The following is a 19,435-nucleotide window of genomic DNA, read 5'->3' on the forward strand; positions in this document are numbered from 1 at the left end:
CACTTAATTTAAGACATTGAGCAGAGAGTACCCAATATTTACTTAAAAAACTCCGTGTGTTTCCTGGACCATATTAAGGCTTTGCACTCATTTCTTCGTAAATGGTGTTTTCGAATAAAAGTATCATGCAGATCAAAATTAACATAATTGTAACAAGAGCTGTAATTGGTTAGAAATCTCTTTCAGATCTGTATTTCCACATGTGATACGATCAAAAATTGTTGCCGAGATCGTGGCTTAATCTTGAGGTTGTCTTTATTTTAATTTGGGAGCAGAAGTCCGTTGCTGCATTTAGAGTATGCGAACTGTGCTGAGCTGAAGCGTGGCTGCTGCTGTGAGCGACAATGAACTGGGTCAAATCCTGCGTCGCGCAATCCTGTCACAGGAGCTCGCCTGTCTCCTCGCGTTGCTGAACACGGTTGGGCTGTTCGTGATGCAGGTTTCGCAGCGCTTAGTACTAGATTCCAGGCACTGTCTTTATTGCTGCAGTTCGTATTGCTGTTTAGCTTTGTCGGGTGGAAGGAAAGCTATAAGCTGAAGGGTGAAAGTAAAACCGTAAGGCATAGTAAGCTGGTAAATCGCCTAGAATTTCATTTTCCTATACCGAAAAGCACTTTTCGTTTTTAGAACTGAAAATGGCTCCACTTAAGAGTAACTTTTTGTATAGGTTACTTTAACAAGTGCGTTTAACGTGTGGAGTCGTGCTTATGTTGCCGAGGACAGCAAGATGGAGAAAGAAGTGGGCGAAACCCAGTGGTTGCACATAAAAAAGCTCACGAAACACCAAGGAGTCAGAGTTTAGAACCTACTGTCATCACCCCATGAGACGCTGTGAATGATTTCGGATTTAATCCAAGATATGGGTACAAAGAATTTTACAGTGCCGTTAATTCTTTCCATTCCTTGCGACATATCGCTCACGAAAATTTCTTAACCACCACTGTCCGAATAGGCCACCGCTTGGTCAAGTGTTGTTAGACTACTTGGGGACTTTTCCTACATCGAATACTGCGAATACAGAGAGGGGTATTTAAATGGTCAAATTCAGGAACTATGTTTATAGAAAAAAAAACTCTTTGATGACCAAATCTTCTTCCATTTCAAGGCGTGGGCATTGGCCCATTCCAAAACCAAACAAATTTATCAAAATTGTTTTCTTCATCTCTTACTGGCCGTCAATATCCTATTTCCAGTTCGTTTGGAATGAAGTGCTTGCCATGGCAGGCGTTCGCATGACATCCTTTTGATGTGGTCATGGGATTTTCTGTAGTGTCTAATTTCTTCTGTCGTGTCTACGGCTAGTTACTGTCTTATATCTTAATTCCGCACTCAGTCTCGTGGCATTAAACTTAGAAGTGGCCTCAGAAATCTCAGCTCTGCTGCTTAATTTCTTCGTTCATTTCTCTTTCTTAGGGCCCAGGTTTCAGTACGATACCTAAGAGCATGCTTAGCAAACACGTGTACTTAGCGTTTTCTCCTTCCCCATAATTGTACGTAGATATCTCCTTACACACACACACACACACACTTACAGCATTATATCTCTGTGTATTCTGAACCACATCTGAACTAATTTTGTACATTGATATCTCTGTCCTGAAGTATTTAAAAGATTTTACCCGTTTGCTTACTTTATTATTGATCATTATTTTTGATTTATTTACACACACGACCATTTGATAATTTTGTAAAGCGTTATTGAATTCAGACACACATTTTTGTAAAGCCCTTTCGGTGTCTGTTAAGAGAACTTGGGCTTTTAGAAATAAAATTGTCACTAAATTGGTTCCATCCCAGGTCCATCTGCACAGGGTTTCTAAAATTCCATTCTTCTATAACTTTGTTGATATTAAATATCAAAAAGGATCGGTGAGAGACCACACGCCTAGTTTACAGTCAATAACTCTTCGTTTATAATACTTTTAGTATTACCATATAATCTAATGACGTTCAACAAATTATGGATACATTGTAGTCAGTGATCAATTACATAATTACATTGTACCTACCTCATTGTAAGCCTTCTCATACTGTAGGAAGAACAGAAACAGTGGCTTGTTGAATTCTCTTTTCTGTCAGTTGTTTTAAAACAAATGCATCTGTACATGACCTACCTTTAAAAAATCCGCATTGCTCCTCTCGTAAAAATGTTTCTGCTATTGACTGAAGTTTCCTTTTAATGCCAGATGGAATAGGCTTTACAACCATCCTTCAAAATGGACAGTGCCCTGCAATTTGAGCATCCTTTTTTAACCCTTTTCTTGTGTATCCTTAAAATTCTTGCTACCTTTCATTCGTCTGGGATTTTTCCGAAGCAATAAATATCATTCAACAACTGCACAATAACTTTTTCCATTTAACACTGGTGCATTTAATAAGTTCCAGATTTATTCCATCTGTACATTTAGCCATTCTGTTCCTGACCTCCTTTAAACTACTTTTCAAGTCTGTCATCGTGATTGTATCGTAATCTCCAACATTCAAAGTATTGTTATAGTAGGGCTCATCTTCGTTCCTGCTTGTAATACAGCAACTATTTCTTTCATGGTATTCTGTCTGTGCTTTGTTATTGATTTCACTACGAAAATTTTGAATACTTCGAATCCAAACTTTTGAGTGCTAGTTAAATCATATTCTAGTTATTTAGCAATACTTACCCAGCTATCTCTATTTGGTTGTCTAGCACATCAACTTTCGTATTTATTGTTACCAAAAAGAGGAGCTAAGTAGTAAGTACCAATGCAGCAGTTTCAAACTAGCAGTTTCTGTCTGTTCAATCGTACACATCCTTATCTGTGCCCGCTTAATGCTATTAATTCCCAGAAATATGTTTACTGAACCTGGAAAACTTTAGTTTCTCCACTGAACGTGAAGTTGTTGCCGTCGAATGCGTTTCGAAAAACCGGCAGGAAACAGTTACATCATTAATGTAAAGGAAACGATACACACAGCATAACACTTTATTGAAATAGATTTATAACATCCTACTGCTCTATGTTGATAGGCAAACACTTTATTTGAGTACGGCATGTTGCTGTAAGGATAACACAGTTTCGATTGAACCAGTTGACAGGCACAGAGGTGGTTTTTGAAGATAAATAGCTATTTTGAAGTTTCTTTCGTTTCCAAATTAAAAGTAATTTGTGGTTGAAATGAATGCGCATATTACATGCCCCAAGATTAGGCTGTTGTTATGAATCGAAAAACCTTCGTTCTTAACTAAATGGATCCCACTCTAGCAACATTCTAAACAACTCAACGAGTTCAGTAGAACAGTGTATCTTCTACAAGCAAATACGCCATATTTAAAATTAATTTTTCTGAAGACGGAATGTCGAAAGAGCAATGTTGCATCGGTCCAGCTGGCACACACGTCTCTCTCTCTCTCTCTCTCTCTCTCTCTCTCTCTCACACACACACACACACACACACACACACACACACACACACACTGTGGACTGTTCTGAAGACAATATAAGTTGAATGTCAAATGCCGAGTGCTGCGTTTCGAAATGTTACTGAAGGTAAAGCTTTTTTGAGACTAACAGTTGTGTGTTGAATCCCCTCAGTGAGGTCGGCAGAGGAGCAGTTGTTCTCCAGTTCTCATCGGTGGAATACTGTAAATCGTGAAAATGCAGTGTCGTTTGACACCAACTCCGTACAATAATGTTTTGTGTTGTTTCTGCCATAAAGACCCTCGTTCGAATCTCTTTAGTAACATACATATCTTTTGCTTCTATTTAAATTCCATGTTTGTTAACAATAAGCATTATTATCAACAAGACCACCTCCGTAGCCGAATGGTTGGCTTTGCTGCCTTCGGTGCGAAAGGTGACGGTTTCGACTTCTGGAACCACCCCGTATTTTGCACAGGTAGTTAGGTCTGGGACGTGATACACACTGCCTCGTGAGGCCAAATTAAGAGCTGCTTGATTAAAGAAACAGCGGCATCATCACAACTCGTATACTGGTAATAACAAATGGAGAGATTAACGACGTGTTGATCACACATGTCCCGCGATCTTGTAGGCAGCAGTTGGCGATTGGGAACACGCGTGATACCAAATCAGTGAATGATGTTTTAACGTTTTATTTATTAACTAATAGAAGTGTTAACAAATAATGAATCTTAATTATTTAATGGATGTAATAACTAAAGTATGAAAATCTAGTCCACAATAAATTAAAATTTTGTACAAAAATGCGAAATGTCAAATAGGAAATAAAATACTTCTTATATATAGAGATTGAACGATATTGGTGATGCACACGTCCTTTTAATTTAACAAAAGCATATTTGACGTACCTGTATGAAACTTTGTTTTCGGTAATTAAATATAAAATGTTATTTTCGCTGAAAATTACGATCCAGGTTTGTTAATTAATATTCCTATTTGTTACTAAATATGGAGTTAAAATGAAAGTAAACAAACATGCTACTAGAAAGATTCGAACCAACCACTTTACGATTGCAATCGTTTAACGCTGTGCTTTCAGTCATCACGGAATATGTTAGTAAACCAATAATGTTTTATGCTTAACAGCGTTCGGAAATTTTCTGATCTTCAAAGGCAGTTTCTTGAGTTTTTTGAGAATTTTGTAGTACTGCGTTACGAAACAGACGACGTGCACAGATCTTCCGATCTTAAAGTTCGATGAAAATGGAAGAGGACCTGTTCGTAAGGTCCGCTTGTGAAATTAACAGTCACTAGGCCTAATAACTGGCCAATTTTATTTTATTATGATAAGCACCTCTCTTCTAACCTGGATGTCCCGTGGCGTATGTTTCGTAACAATCATCTCAGATTTTTCATCGGAGGTTAATCTAAAGAGAGGAAGAGATCAGCAAATCAAATAAGAAACATTGAGAGCTATTTCAAAGTCGTAGTTCTGCATAATACATTTTGGTATTCGTATGATACTTTCTGGTACTCCATCTCGTGTAAGTTTTTGCTTTTTATGGTGGTAAAGGTTAATTTACGGTACTCTCGACGTGCACCGTTTTCTTTTCGAAGTTATCGTTAAGACACAAAAAGCGAAAGTTGTAATTTCGAATACAGCTAATGTGAAGGAGAACTCCAGTGGATTATACTCTGGAGAAACAAAGTCATTATGTTTACGGATTCTATCATTCAGTCCATCGGGAAGTTTTACAGAGATGGTGGACTCTGTTGACGTTGTTAGGTTGTAAATAAGTATAATTATCTTCAGGTATTGAGCGCATTACAATTCACATGGAAAGTACAATTTGTCTAGAAGTCCGAACGGGAACTTCCGAGCTCTGATCAGAGTAATTTGACAGAAGCCATTCGGAGGAGGAGAATCTTCAGACACCAAGAATTGTCAGTGTTAAAAGCGGATTTTGTACGGTTTTTTCCATCTATGTTGTCACTATTATAGTAGGTACGTACCTAGCCACCAGCAAGGTTGAACCACCTGAAGATGTCGGACAGTTGCTCCGAAGAAATATTGTGGAGTTTGTACAAGGTGATCCGGCGGCAAACCCGTGAAGACTATTTACAACACATCTGCCGGGAAAGCTTGAAGAGTCACATACATGTTGTTGTTAAAGTAGACAAAAAGACGTTAACGAGAAATCAAAAGGAAAACGCGTTTGAACTTTACAGTTGTGAAAAAGGAGCACAACAAAAAAGAAACCTGTCAGAGAATGTTAGAAATTGCCAAAGAATGATTATTATCTGCAATCTGTAAAAATGGACATTCAACTTCGTAAATTTAAGAAAGAAAAAAAAAACCGAAGAAACATGTTGGTCCACATTGTTACTTTCGTGTACCGTGAATGATGATGATGATGATGATGATGATGATGATAACCTGAAAGGTGGTGATAAATAAATAAGTGATACAGATTTTACCGTAATAATTTCAGTTTCGAAAAAATATTGATTGGCCTCTGCTCAGATACATAGTTTTATCAGTGATGTTCGGTCTGTCTTACGCTATATACGTAAGGCCAACGACCACATCGTATTTATACGAGCAAAATTAGTCCCAATAACAATACTATGAGAATCAGCTCTTTCGTAGGTCAAGATGAATTCGATAGTCTCGTGAGAACTATGATCCAAGGGCCGCTGATCATCCTTCCACATAAGGTGCTTATGCTGTTCCAGCAGTTGTGTGCAGCCTTCCCCAAAGCTGATATATGGATCTGCAACGACTCTAGTATGTATTGCACAAGAACAACTGCCGCCATATCCCAAGAAAAACGGAAAAGTAAAATCTTTACGGTAGCTAGTTCAGTTACAGTGACCCAAAAAACACGCGAGTGACAATCTCCCCATAATCATTGCGCCCCTTTTCGCTCAATTTCCTATTTCCCTATTTCACTCTTGCTATCAGACACAAGAAACAAACTTCCATAGCGCTTGATTTTTCTGTGAAGCTAATTTGAGTTACAACATTAAGTTGCCGTATTACTCTGTCTAAATCTGATCAGAGTCTGGTTGTTCTTGTCGCCTTCGTCATCGTTGTTGTTTTGATCGTTGTTGTATAGTCTCTTTTTGGTGGTGGTCGTCGTTCTATTTTGTTGTTGTTTTATGGTGATCGTCATTGTTTTGTTGTTCAAGTATTTGTGGTGGTGGTGGTGGTGGTGGTGGTCGTCGTCGTCGTCGTCGTCGTCTGATGATGATGGTCTTCTCTTCCTTCGTCACCAGCCATGCCCGGATGTATTTATTTTTTCATTCGTATAGCTCAAAATAGTGTCTATAGTGTTAGCAAAACGTTATTCTACAGTGCGTCTTCGGTTCGAAATCACAAGGTTCTAGGATTTATTGAAAATTTCACAGATTGAAGGTAAAATAGATAATTGAGCACTGAAGTGTAAAGTGTTTCCTCCTAAAACTTCCCCAATTTTAACGTACTGACGCATTTCGCTGCCTTCGTGCGTTTTAATCTGTATCAAGATAATAGAGCCTATCCTTGTGCACTAAGTCCCAACATTCACATTCCCAGAAATGGCCGATTATCTGAAAAGACTGGGAGGCAAGAGAGGAACTATGTAAAAGAATGTGGTTATTGGTCCGCTGTTATCTGCGTTAACGACAAACTGTAATACTGGCGTTTCTTATCTTTCTTTCTTTGCAGTAACTGCCGTCCTCGGGGCGAAAATCAACGACGTCCACACGTCGCTATCCAACCTGGGATTCAACCGCAGCAGCACACTGGAAAACATTTCGCCTAAAACATCGAGAGGGGCGGCCCGGTTATATCGCGGTAGGCGTCGTGAACACGTGGACCTCAAAGTCCCGCTACACGTAGACCTAACACTGCCTGCCGATTTTCCTCCTACACGAAGCTCCTACCATTACTGAGCTTCTCATTGCGTGACACATTTTTATATTTCAAATTTTAATTTCTTCTATTCTTGAATAATTAGAAGCAAATAGAAAATATTCTTTGCTTTTCCCGTAATTCTTCCTGCTGCACTTTGATTTTTGCGTAGGTGTTGAGTCTCTTCTGTAGGTCTCGTTACTTTCCTTTTAACACAGTAGTATTACCAGCTCCGAATTGTCCTTTGCCTGCTCTGTGGCCTTTCTTTATTGCACGCATTTTTTGTTGATGCCTCTATAATTTTACACAGCTTCCAGCTATGAAAACCTATTTTCCGGTGTAACAGCTGCAGCTTGTAAGGTGTATGCTTTTATTTTGGCAGTAATTTTTATCAGCGGAATGTAACTGTGTTTCTGATATATAGAGACACTGGTCCTTAATGGTAATTCTGTTAATCTGCTCGCAGAGTTCCAAGCATTAAATAGCCATATACGTCAACAGTACAGGTAAGCACAATCATTTTATTACAAATAATTGTGTACCATGGTGAATACCACAAAACGGAAGCTCTGCGAAGATGCACTGCGTCTATGGAAGAGGATGAGCGTGCCGTAGCGAGTGAATTTGATTTTGTGTGTCATCACAGAAATCAGACTTTTTAACATTTTATCAACGATGACGTAGTTTACGTCTCAGCCAAACTCGTAGTTCTTGGAAACGCTGAACAATGACAGATGCCCAATAAATACTGCAACGTATTAGCGACAGTTAGTAGGACATTTAAAATTCCACTGTGAAACAAATTTTGAACAAGTTGTTCGAAATGGTCAAATTTAGTTTTTAAAGACTATATTTAGCTGGCGCAAGAGTGCCCCAAGAGTGAACGAATACATTTTTGAAGGCTATCATGATATGTTGAGTTTGTTGATGCCAAGAGGTTAAAGTGCAAAATCAACTGCTGATTGAGGTGGTTCGACTATTGTTATATAGTGTCGTCGAACATTAATTGCACAAGTGACGACAGCACAGAAGAATCGTTTTCTATAAAGTAGGTCTGCCAAGAGTCCTCTAGAGTCTAGACTCCAACGCCAAGGGTAAAGATACCGTGTCTATGTCAGTTGCCGAAGATAGGAATATGCGTGGATCGTAATTGTGTGCACTGTGGCTCATACTACGTGGTCTGTTGAGTCGCTGTATGTACTGTGTTCAAGAAGTTGAAGAGTACTTGAGTAAAGATTCTTGTTATAAAGTGTGAAAGCGAACCTCTGATAAATTATATGCCACTACCGTACTCTTACTATTAATGTTAAACGATTGTTTCCGTGATAAAGTGTGTGTGACCCTTTGAAGCATAAGTTAATACTCTAATACACATGTTATTTACTGGTATTAATTCTGTCCTTTAAGATTTGTGTTCACCATTAAACGCTGCTCCAGACTTTCAGTCAACATGATACCCCTCTCACACCTGTCGGGCAATTGTGTGTGGCACATTCAAGGTCACAAGGTAACATGATACCCATCAGGTGTCCACCCAATCATCTTGGACAATTATGTGACAAAATCAGCAGATAAATGAAGGTCACCCATCTACTATGGGGTTCTAGCCCAGATAATGTTGTAAGATAAGGTAACACAGATCTAGGCGAAAAGGATGGCATAAAAAGGCGGTAAATCCTACAACCCCCCCCCCTCCCAAATCCCACATTGATCAAGGCCACTAGGAAGACAATAAGCTGGCGGGAAACTTTCTGCCCTCCTCAGAAGAGAAGTTGTGTGTGCCTTGTCATTTGTGCTCTGTGCATTGTAGTGAAAAGATCAGATTTGTTTGGGATCCGCGTGTCCGTTTTTCGTAAATAATAATAATAATAATAATAATAATAATAATAATTTCCCCGTGGAGGCCCGGGAAAAGAATATGCCTCCGGTATGTTTTGCCAGTCGTAAAAGGCGACGAAAAGAACAAACCACTAATAGGGCTAACCCGCCTTTTAGTGTGATTACTTGGTTCAGGACAGACCTAAAGAAGCCTCGGACAAGCGCAGTCATGGTCGGGGACGACGCTTGAACCCTATGCCCGCCCACAATGGTAATGACACTGCTAGCCAACTGGAAAATGATTTAAATCCAAATAGAGGTGTTTTGCAGGATATGCTTCCTGCAACCACCCTAGAAGGAAAACAAAGACAGAGGATGGTCAGATGAAGTTAATCGACACCTCATGTTCTGTTATTACCAAGCAACAAACCTAGGAACCAACACAACTGGATACAGATTACAAGTATACACAACATTTATTACCAGATACCCGGAATTAAAATTTTTAACAGAACAACGACTAGCTGATCAGATCCGTGTAATAATAAAAAATAACAGGATACCCCAGTCAGAATTAGAAAACATCAAACAACAAGTACAACAAATACTGGAACAAAATAATGTGCAATTAGAAGAAGAAGAAAATACAGTAATGGACTCAAACATCCCAGAGCAAACAAACAAAGAACAACACGCATCAATTAAACAATCAGAGGATAACGAAATCTTGAGACAGCCACCAGCACAAGCACAAATAGAACATGAAGTGACACACATGTTAGATATAGAAGAAAAATTTCAGTTGACATATATAGAATACAGAGACACAAATACAGACATTAGACCATTCTTACATAGACCGCCAAATAACCCACAAGTCGAAACAACAATAAAAACTATCAACACAATCATACACAACAAAATAAATGAATACACAACTATGGAAGAGTTACAACTACTGGTTTATGTAGGAGCACTCACAACACTAAATACACACACTAGGCAGAGATCAGAACCAACCAACACACAGAAGAAACCCACAAAACCAGCATGGCAACACAGGCTACAGATCAGAATAGAAAAACTGAGAAAAGACATCAGACAGCTAACACAATTTATAAGAAATGAAATATCAGACAAAAAACGAAAAAGGTTAGGTAAAATCTCACAACAAGAAGCAATAGAGCAATTAGATGAAAAGAAGCAGAAATTACAAGCATTGGCCAAACGACTTAGAAGATAAAAAAAAGTGAAAATAGAAGGAAACAAAACCAAACATTCAATACAAACCAAAAGAAATTTTACCAAACTATAGATAACACACACACATAAAAATAGACAATCCACCAAACATAACAGACATGGAACACTTCTGGAGCAACATATGGTCAAACCCGGTACAACATAACAGGCATGCGCGGTGGATACAAGCAGAAACAGACTCATACAAGATGATACCACAAATGCCTGAAGTGATAATTTTGCAACATGAAGTCACTCGAGCAATTAATTCTACGCACAATTGGAAAGCCCGTGGAAATGATAAAATAGCAAATTTCTGGCTAAAGAAGTTCACCTCAACACATTCACATCTAACTAAATTATTTAACAGTTACAGTGCAGACCCATACATATTCCCTGATACACTTACACATGGAATAACTTATCTGAAACCTAAAGATCAAGCAGACACAGCAAACCCAGCTAAATATCGCCCCATAACATGCCTACCAACAATCTACAAAATATTAACTTCAGTCATTACACAGAAATTAATGACGCATACAACAAAGAACAAAATTATAAATGAAGAACAAAAAGGCTGCTGCTAAGGAGCACGAGGATGTAAAGAGCAACTGATAATAGATGCAGAGGTGACATATCAAGCTAAAACTAAACAAAGATCGCTACACTACGCATACATTGATTACCAAAAACCTTTTGATAGTGTACCCCACTCATGGTTACTACAGATATTGGAAATATACAAACTAGATCCTAAATTGATACAGTTTCGAAACATAGTAATGAAAAACTGGAAAACCACACTTAATATCCAAACAAATTCAGATAATATCACATCACAGCCAATACAGATTAAGCGTGGAATATACCAAGGAGGCTCATTAAGTCCTTTCTGGTTCTGTCTTGCTCTGTACCCACTATCCAACATGCTAAATAATACAAATTATGGATATAATATTACTGGAACATACCCACACAAAATCACACGTTTGCTATACATGGATGATCTAAAACTACTGGCAGCAACCAATCAACAACTCAGCCAATTACTAAAGATAACAGAAGTATTCAGCAATGATATAAATATGGCTTTTGGAACAGACAAATGTAAGAAAAATAGCATAGTCAAGGGAAAACACACTAAACAAGATTACATATTGAATAACCACAGTGACTCCATAGAAGCGATGGAAAAAACAGATGCCTATAAATACCTAGGATACAGACAAAAAATAGGAATAGATAATACAAATATTAAAGAAGAACTAAAAGAAAAATGTAGACAAAGACTAACAAAAATTCTGAAAACAGAATTGACAGCAAGAAACAAGACAAAAGCTATAGATACTTATGCTATACCAATATTGACCTACTCATTTGGAGTAGTGAAATGGAGTAACACAGACCTAGAAGCACTAAATACACTTACACGTTCACAATGCCACAAATATAGAATACATCACATACATTCAGCAACAGAAAGATTCACATTAAGCAGAAAGGAAGGAGGAAGGGGATTCATCGACATAAAAAACCTACATTATGGACAGGTAGACAATTTAAGAAAATTCTTTCTAAAACGAGCAGAAACTAGCAAAATACACAAAGCAATCACTCATATAAATACATCGGCTACACCACTGCAATTTCATAACCACTTCTACAACCCTTTAGATCATATAACATCAACAGATACGAAGAAAGTAAATTGGAAGGAGAAGGCACTACATGGCAAGCACCCATATCATCTAACACAGCCACACATCGATCAAGACGCATCCAACACATGGCTAAGAAACGGCAATATATACAGTGAGACGGAAGAATTCATGATTGCAATACAGGATAAAACAATAAACACCAGACATTACAGCAAGCATATTATTAAAGATCCCAATACCACAACAGATAAATGCAGACTTTGCAAACAACAAATAGAAACAGTAGATCACATCACAAGCGGATGTACAATACTAGCAAATACAGAATACCCCAGAAGACATGACAATGTAGCAAAAATAATACATCAACAGCTTGCCTTACAACATAAACTTATAAAACAACACGTTCCCACATACAAGTATGCACCACAAAATGTACTGGAGAATGATGAATACAAATTATACTGGAACAGAACCATTATAACAGATAAAACAACACCACATAACAAACCTGACATCATACTCACCAATAAAAAGAAGAAATTAACACAACTAATCGAAATATCCATACCCAATACAACAAATATACAAAAGAAAACAGGAGAAAAAATTGAAAAATACATCCAACTGGCTGAGGAAGTCAAGGACATGTGGCATCAGGATAAAGTTGACATTATACCAATTATACTATCAACTACAGGAGTCATACCACACAATATCCACCAGTACATCAATGCAATACAGCTACATCCAAACTTATATATACAACTACAGAAATCTGTAATGATACATGTTCAATTACCCGAAAGTTCCTAAATGCAATATAACATATACCGTACAGTTAAAAGGAAGTGACCCTTGATCAAGGTCCGTGTCACTTTCCATTTTTAACCAGACTTAACGTCTGAGAAAGTAAAGAAATAATAATAATAGGTCTATAACAAATTCATTTTTGGGTTTTCTTTTTTTCTAGCGAGGTGTTTTAGAATGCATTTTTAATTTCTGTCTGTTAGCAATATATTTTTCTTAGCTAACAATACATTTTTGTTAACATTACTTTTGTACTTTAATAGAAATTTATATGCGCACTTATACAGGTATATTTACTTGGGAGACGATACGGTAATACTGACTGGGTCGATTAGCAGCAGGTGAAGAAAGGAAAAAAAAACTTCAAAGGTGTACACACTACACATGTGCAGTATATACAAAATTTTATATATACCTGTTGCTATTTACAAAAACTCGCAATCCCTGATACTTTTTCACTAGCGTGCACAAAGCACAAATGACGAAACTCACACAATGGCTCTGGTGAGAAAGGAGTTGGGAAGCAGGGAGTTTGCCGCCATTTTGCCTTCCTACTGGCCTTGATCAAAGTGGAAGGTGGAAGGTTGGATTTCCCGCCCTTATGAGTAGCCCTGTTAACCCACATTACTGGTTGGGGACTTCTTCTTGGATCATTATCTGTGCTAGAACCCGCACAGTGGATAGGTGAGGTCACCCATCCCATTCTCCCTCCATTTTGATGTCATGCAATTGCCGAAGATGCTTGAGCGGACATGTGACGTATATCAGCTTACATCGTAATGCTGAATGAACCGCACACTACTGCCCGAGAGGCGTAGACGAGGGTAATCATATTACACCATGACCCTACAGATAAAATCGTTATCTTCCCTAGAACTCTCTGTGCTATCCTAATAACACTCGCTGTTGAGAATTACTAAATTTTGTGTCAGTACTGGTACGCACAGCTTGTCCGCAAGGATTTAGTTGTCTTGCAGGTGTTCATTAGGAAAACTCGAAGGCAGATCCTAAGAATTACTTTACTGGGACGTCATGCATTGTTCGAAGTACTTTTAAGGGCTTCGCGAATACAGCGCGTTACAGCTGTTAATTGTAATTTGAACTACAGCGAGAAAATTTCGGAGATTATTTATACATACATTATGAGCGTTTTGGTATAACCTCCTCAGATCCTCGACCCTCTAAACTTAATTTTACTAAAAAAAATCAGTTTTATTTGATGTTATGGTCAACATTAGTAAGGAAACATTGTTTTTTAAAACATTTTTTTGATTGGTTTTTTGAGAATCTGATGTGTCATATACGACACATTGGTACTGAAGGCAGACAATTATGGAATGAATGTATGTGACTCCGTATCTTATAATATAGATTTATTTGGCAGGTTTAATAAAGGAACAAATTTCACTGTACAATATCAAAGTGTTAATATTTTTAAATTACATTATTTTAACATCCGCTGATTTTTCTTGGCGAGTTCAGTTCGTGTGAAAATCTCGAAAACAATTTCTACCCTTCACGAGGCACAAATGAATCTTGCATTCTGTGCAGAAAACTCATCCTCTTACACTTTTACATCCTGGTCGCCTACAACGATGAGTCTTTTCATCGTTCGTGACCTTTGGCATGTGAATAACACTGCTCTTTCGTTTTAGCATCACTCGGAATTTGTGCTGGAAGACTTTTTCTTTTCAAGGAGCTGGAGCCAATATCCACTTCTTTATCTTCATCTGTAGATTCGTCATTAATATCAGATAGATCATTTCCTGAATGGATAAACCACTCTGATACCTCAATTTTAAATTGTAGGTAGTCCATCGTATTTTTCCTTCTTTTCTTCAGTGCATTACAGTCTCTCCTGTACTCTATCCACGCTGCAGCACAAGCAAAGTCAAAGAGATGCAGGATCATTCGCACTGTCCACTTTCTTGATCTTGCACTTTGTCTGTAAACAGCAATGATACGATATAGCATGTCGACCCCCACCTATATTTTCATTATATTTTTCGATAGCAAGAGACCTGCTGATATTTACGTATTGTTTGTCTTGCTTTGACCAACGCCTGCACCGTCCTAGAGGCAATTTTCCTTCTGCAGATGAGGCAACAATTACAGATTTGTTGTCATACCATTTAATAATGGCAATTTGTACATCACCACAAACAGACTGATCAACTGCACCCCGACCTGCCTTTTTCATTTCCGGCTGAAGATCGCTCACTCTTGGAACTTTACAAGACTGTATTGTCCCTGTAGCCTGACAGCCTCTGTCTGAGTGTAGACAGTCTAGGAGCTCAACTGACGTAAATTATCGGTCCATATAAATTACAGACCCTTCAGGTAGAGTAGTTTCCAGTCTCATTACTACCTTTCCGCCAATGTTCAAGTAATCATAGCCTTCCAGTATACTGTCACCTTTCCCTTCATACATGAAAAAGTCAAGTGGTAATCCATCTGGAGATGTGGAAACAAAATTCTTGAGGCCACACGCATTAGGCTTTCCACGAATGTATTGCCGCATCGTTGTCTTGCCCCAGAAAGGAATCATCTGTTCATCAATGGACACCTTCTGTGTCCTAGGATTTTGTAAACAGCCTGCTCTGGCGGTATTTAGCAAAGGACGAATTTTTCAATATTTATCTTTTGCTCTCACATCACTAGACACATCATTGTCTGTAAAAAGTTCAGTGCACTTCTGATTGCAAAAAACCGCTTCCTTGACATTTTCCCTGCTACATCAGTCACTCTTGTCCCGAGAGCCCAATACATATTTAATCTGGGGTAGCCAAGGCATGACATCTTGATTGAGATGCCAAAATATGTCATAATCTCTTGACGAGTTGTATTTAGTGATTTCCCTGTGCGTGAAAAAGATGACTGATTGCTACAGGATGACACATCTCAAAAATACTGTAAGGAATATATTTAAAAAAAATATTCTCTTGTCTCACAATGTTTCCCTTGCCAAACAGTTTCTTCAAATGCTGGTGCAGGTGGTAACGGCTCAAAGATGTCTGTATGGTGCCAAGGGGGGACGTCTCTGGATTTCTGTATGCCAAACTGATCAGTCACAGTATCTGAGACAGCTTCACACGAATCGTCATCACTTTCCGCTTCTGGTACTAAAACAGTATCTTCATTGCATTCTTCATCACTGGATAAACATTCAAGGTCTGAGATGTCTCCATCGAACTCCAGAGGTCTGTCCAACTCTTCAAGGATCTGTGCATCTGACACTGAAGAAGTCAAGAAAGGTTTAATTACTTTAAATGAAACAAAAACCTGTAATTATAATTACAGCATCAAACAATTAATGCAACGTTTCTAAAATAAGTCTAAGGATAATGATTGACTATTGCTCAATTTTTAGGACATGTATTTTAGTGTGCACAGAAATACACATTTAGTTCCAATGTGTCCTATCCGACACACGTGTACAAAGTCTTTTGTAGTACAGTGAAAAATATTATTTCGTGGTTTTAAAATGCTCACATACCGAGGAGTAGTATTTGCCTCAAACATTATGCACCTTAAGGTAACACAAAATGTAAATAACTTTACATAAATGGGTACTTACAATATCTCGACATCATTTTGTCCGCCTTTTCACGCATGCACTCAGGAAACAAAGCTTACACTCGTCACTTTACGCACCAGACCGCTGAAACTCACAGGAATCCATGCTGACATCTCGCGGACGTCTGGGAAACTACTTATACATGTGTCTCTGGCGTTACATCGGAGCTGTGGCTAACCAAAATTCACCAATTTGGTGTGTCGTATAGGACACGCGGGATCTGAGGAGGATAAGCGACCTGTGGTCTCCAGTGGCTCTTCACGAAGTAATTGAGAAATGAAAATAAAAGAAATGAATCGCAAGCCAACTACAAGAGAGAAAGCATGCAAATAATTCGAACAAATTATGAGATAGCTACTACTTTACACGAAAATTATCACACAAAAAGCAGACAGAAAACAAACTACCACTAGATGATCAAGTGAGTATGAGTAACCACTCAATGTTTCTCGCGAATACGTGCTGCAAAGTAATTGAATTTCGTTTTTTAGCTTTGTATCTTTATTGCGCTGAAAATAACCACGACAGTGAGAATATGGACTATATGCTCTCTACGTTCTGTTTGGTAACAAATTTGTTCCATTCACTCGCAGCAGTTAATGTTAGCAATACTAATGCCCACTTTACTTTTCGGCCTTAAACTTGCATTCAGTACCGCGGGGTTCTGTTTCGGGGTCTGTTTTCGGCACTTGTTTACGATGTAACAGTGATACACAGCAGTATGAATAGATTTACGCGTGAAGATCGGACCGATATGCACTCGTATATTGGTTCGCTGAAGGCAGTGAAAGAGCTGCACAACGTTGCTATTCTGAACTGCTCCGCAGCGACGACAACTACATCACAGTCTTTGTGCCGTACTCTGTGTTACGTGTTATAAGTTTTGATGATGACATACTTCAGACGTTTGGAGTGTTACACGGTATTTTCACGAGAACAAAATTGGAGTAACGAAAGGAATTAATTACAATGAAGCGACGAAAGTCATGGGACACCTAATATCATGTCGGCCCTCCTTTCGTCCGCCATAGTCCAGGAATTCGTCGTGGTATGGACTCAGACAAGTCGTTGGAAGTCTCTTCCAGTAATACTGAGCGATGCTAACACTACGGCGTTCCATAATAGCGCAAGTGTTGCAGATGCAGTATTTTGTGCACGAACTGACCTCTCGGTTATGTCCCGTAAATGTTAGATGGGATTCATTTCGGGCCATCAGGTTGCCAAATCATTTACTCGAACTGCCCAGAACGTCCTTCAAACCAGTTGCAAATAATTGTGGCCGGGTGACATGATGAATTGTCATCCATGAAAATTCCGTCCTTGTATGGGAACATGATCTCCAACTAGACGAATGTAACAATGTCCAATCAGTGATCCATATAACCACAGCTCACACCACTGTGGAGTCACCACCAGCTTGCCCAGTGCCTTATTGACGATTTGGGTCCATGGCTTCGTGAAGGGTGCACAACCAGCTCTTACCAACTGAAATCGGGACTCATCTGACCAGACCACGGTTTTCCAGTTGTCGAAGGCCCTACCCATGTGGTCATGAGCCCAGGGGAGGCACTGTAGTTGATGTGCTGTTAGCAAAGGCACTCGCATCGGTCGTCTGCTGCCACAGCCCATTAAGGCCAGATTTCACCCACTGTCTTAACGCATACATTCGTCGTACTTCCCACATGGTTCCTCTGGTTATTTCGCGCAGTGTTGCTTGTCTGTTACCACTGAAAACTCTAGGCAAAGGCGTTTCTCCCGGTCATTAGGTGAAGACCGTCGGCTACTGCGTAGACCGTGGTGAGAGGTGATGCCTGAAATGTGGTATTCTCGGCACGCTCCTGACACTGTGGTACTCGGAAAACTAAATTCTCTAACAATTTCCGAAATAGAATGTCCACTGCGTCTGTCCCCAACTACAGTTCCAGATTCAGAGTACATTTTTTTACGTCGTGCGGCCGTAATTCGTCGGAGACCCTTTCACATGAATCCTTGAGGACAGATACCTCCGCCAGTGCACTACTCTTCAGTACCTTGTTTTCACGATACTACCGCCATCTGTACATGTGCATATCGCTTTGCCATGACTTTTGTCATCTCTGTGAGTAATGGTAATAGTTATTACTCTGTTACGAGCCTCCTGAGATCACATTGGTCTCTTGCTCCAAATACTCAAAAAAACCGAATAACTTCGTAAATTTCTGGGAGGAATTTAGTTTCTCTCTGTATAAGCATTTATAATCCGATATCGTAGAAGAATGCCAAAAGTTTCCTCAGGCCATGCTTCGTTGGATAGACACGTGAACGCAGAGCACTAGTTAATGTTGGAGCGGTATGGAAAAAAAATTCTACGGAAAGTGAGAGAGTCATTGTATAGCCACTATGAACGTTGATGTAGGAGTTATATGGGGATTGTTACGGAATAGGAAGATACCGAAGACCACTGTAAATTTGTGGAATAAACTCTTCCCTATAATGCTCATCTCTATTGCTAGTAGGCAGTACCTAGCATTTGTCGTAGGCTATTTCCATCAGTGGAAGTTAGCAGTCTTTAAACTTCGTAATTTCTTTCTTAAATACGAAAATTTAAAAGGCGGATTGTGGAGGAAATTGTCAGAAAGCGAGCGTGTTGCGGTGTACTGGCGGTAGTTGAGCGGCAGAGCTGGGGCTTGCCGATGCTAGCTCTCCCGCTGCTCTATTGCGTAAACGCAGTCAATAAGACGGCTCGCCAGTACCGCACCGGCGGCTTTAATTGCAACGCGCGCCGAGAGCATCCGACCGCGCGAGGCACACGAGGCGCATTCCCGGGAGGGGCGCGTCACTTCCCGCGGGAAATGGGGGAAAATCCCCGCATCCCCATCTCTGTCTCACTCCTGTGAGCGCTTTTCTTTTCTTTTCTTCTCTTCCGTCCCGTCCCATCCCATTACATTCGCTCTCTTTCCCTATCTTTTCTCTGCCCCTAGCCGCTCACGGGTCGTAGTAGTGCTCGCGGTAAAGAGCCGGTGAAGAGTGGGAGATGGAAGGGCGGAGTAGG

General features: G+C 39.4%; 1 protein-coding gene across 4 annotated transcripts in view; it reads left to right on the forward strand.

The window, feature by feature from the left end:
• The window catches only part of LOC124606748 (serine/threonine-protein kinase tousled-like 2), a 583,729-nt gene that overhangs the window by 239,386 nt on the left and 324,908 nt on the right, over nt 1-19,435 (forward strand). For 3 of the 4 annotated variants that reach the window (XM_047138785.1, XM_047138788.1, XM_047138787.1), the window contains one exon: nt 7,108-7,236. The exons of the other annotated variant lie outside the window; for it this stretch is intronic. In XM_047138785.1, coding sequence (XP_046994741.1) covers nt 7,108-7,236 — 129 coding nt within the window. The remainder of the gene's footprint in view (nt 1-7,107; nt 7,237-19,435) is intronic. 4 annotated transcript variants of the gene reach the window in all.

Source organism: Schistocerca americana, chromosome 3, assembly GCF_021461395.2.
Source record: "Schistocerca americana isolate TAMUIC-IGC-003095 chromosome 3, iqSchAmer2.1, whole genome shotgun sequence".
Taxonomy (NCBI): Eukaryota; Metazoa; Arthropoda; class Insecta; order Orthoptera; family Acrididae; genus Schistocerca; species Schistocerca americana.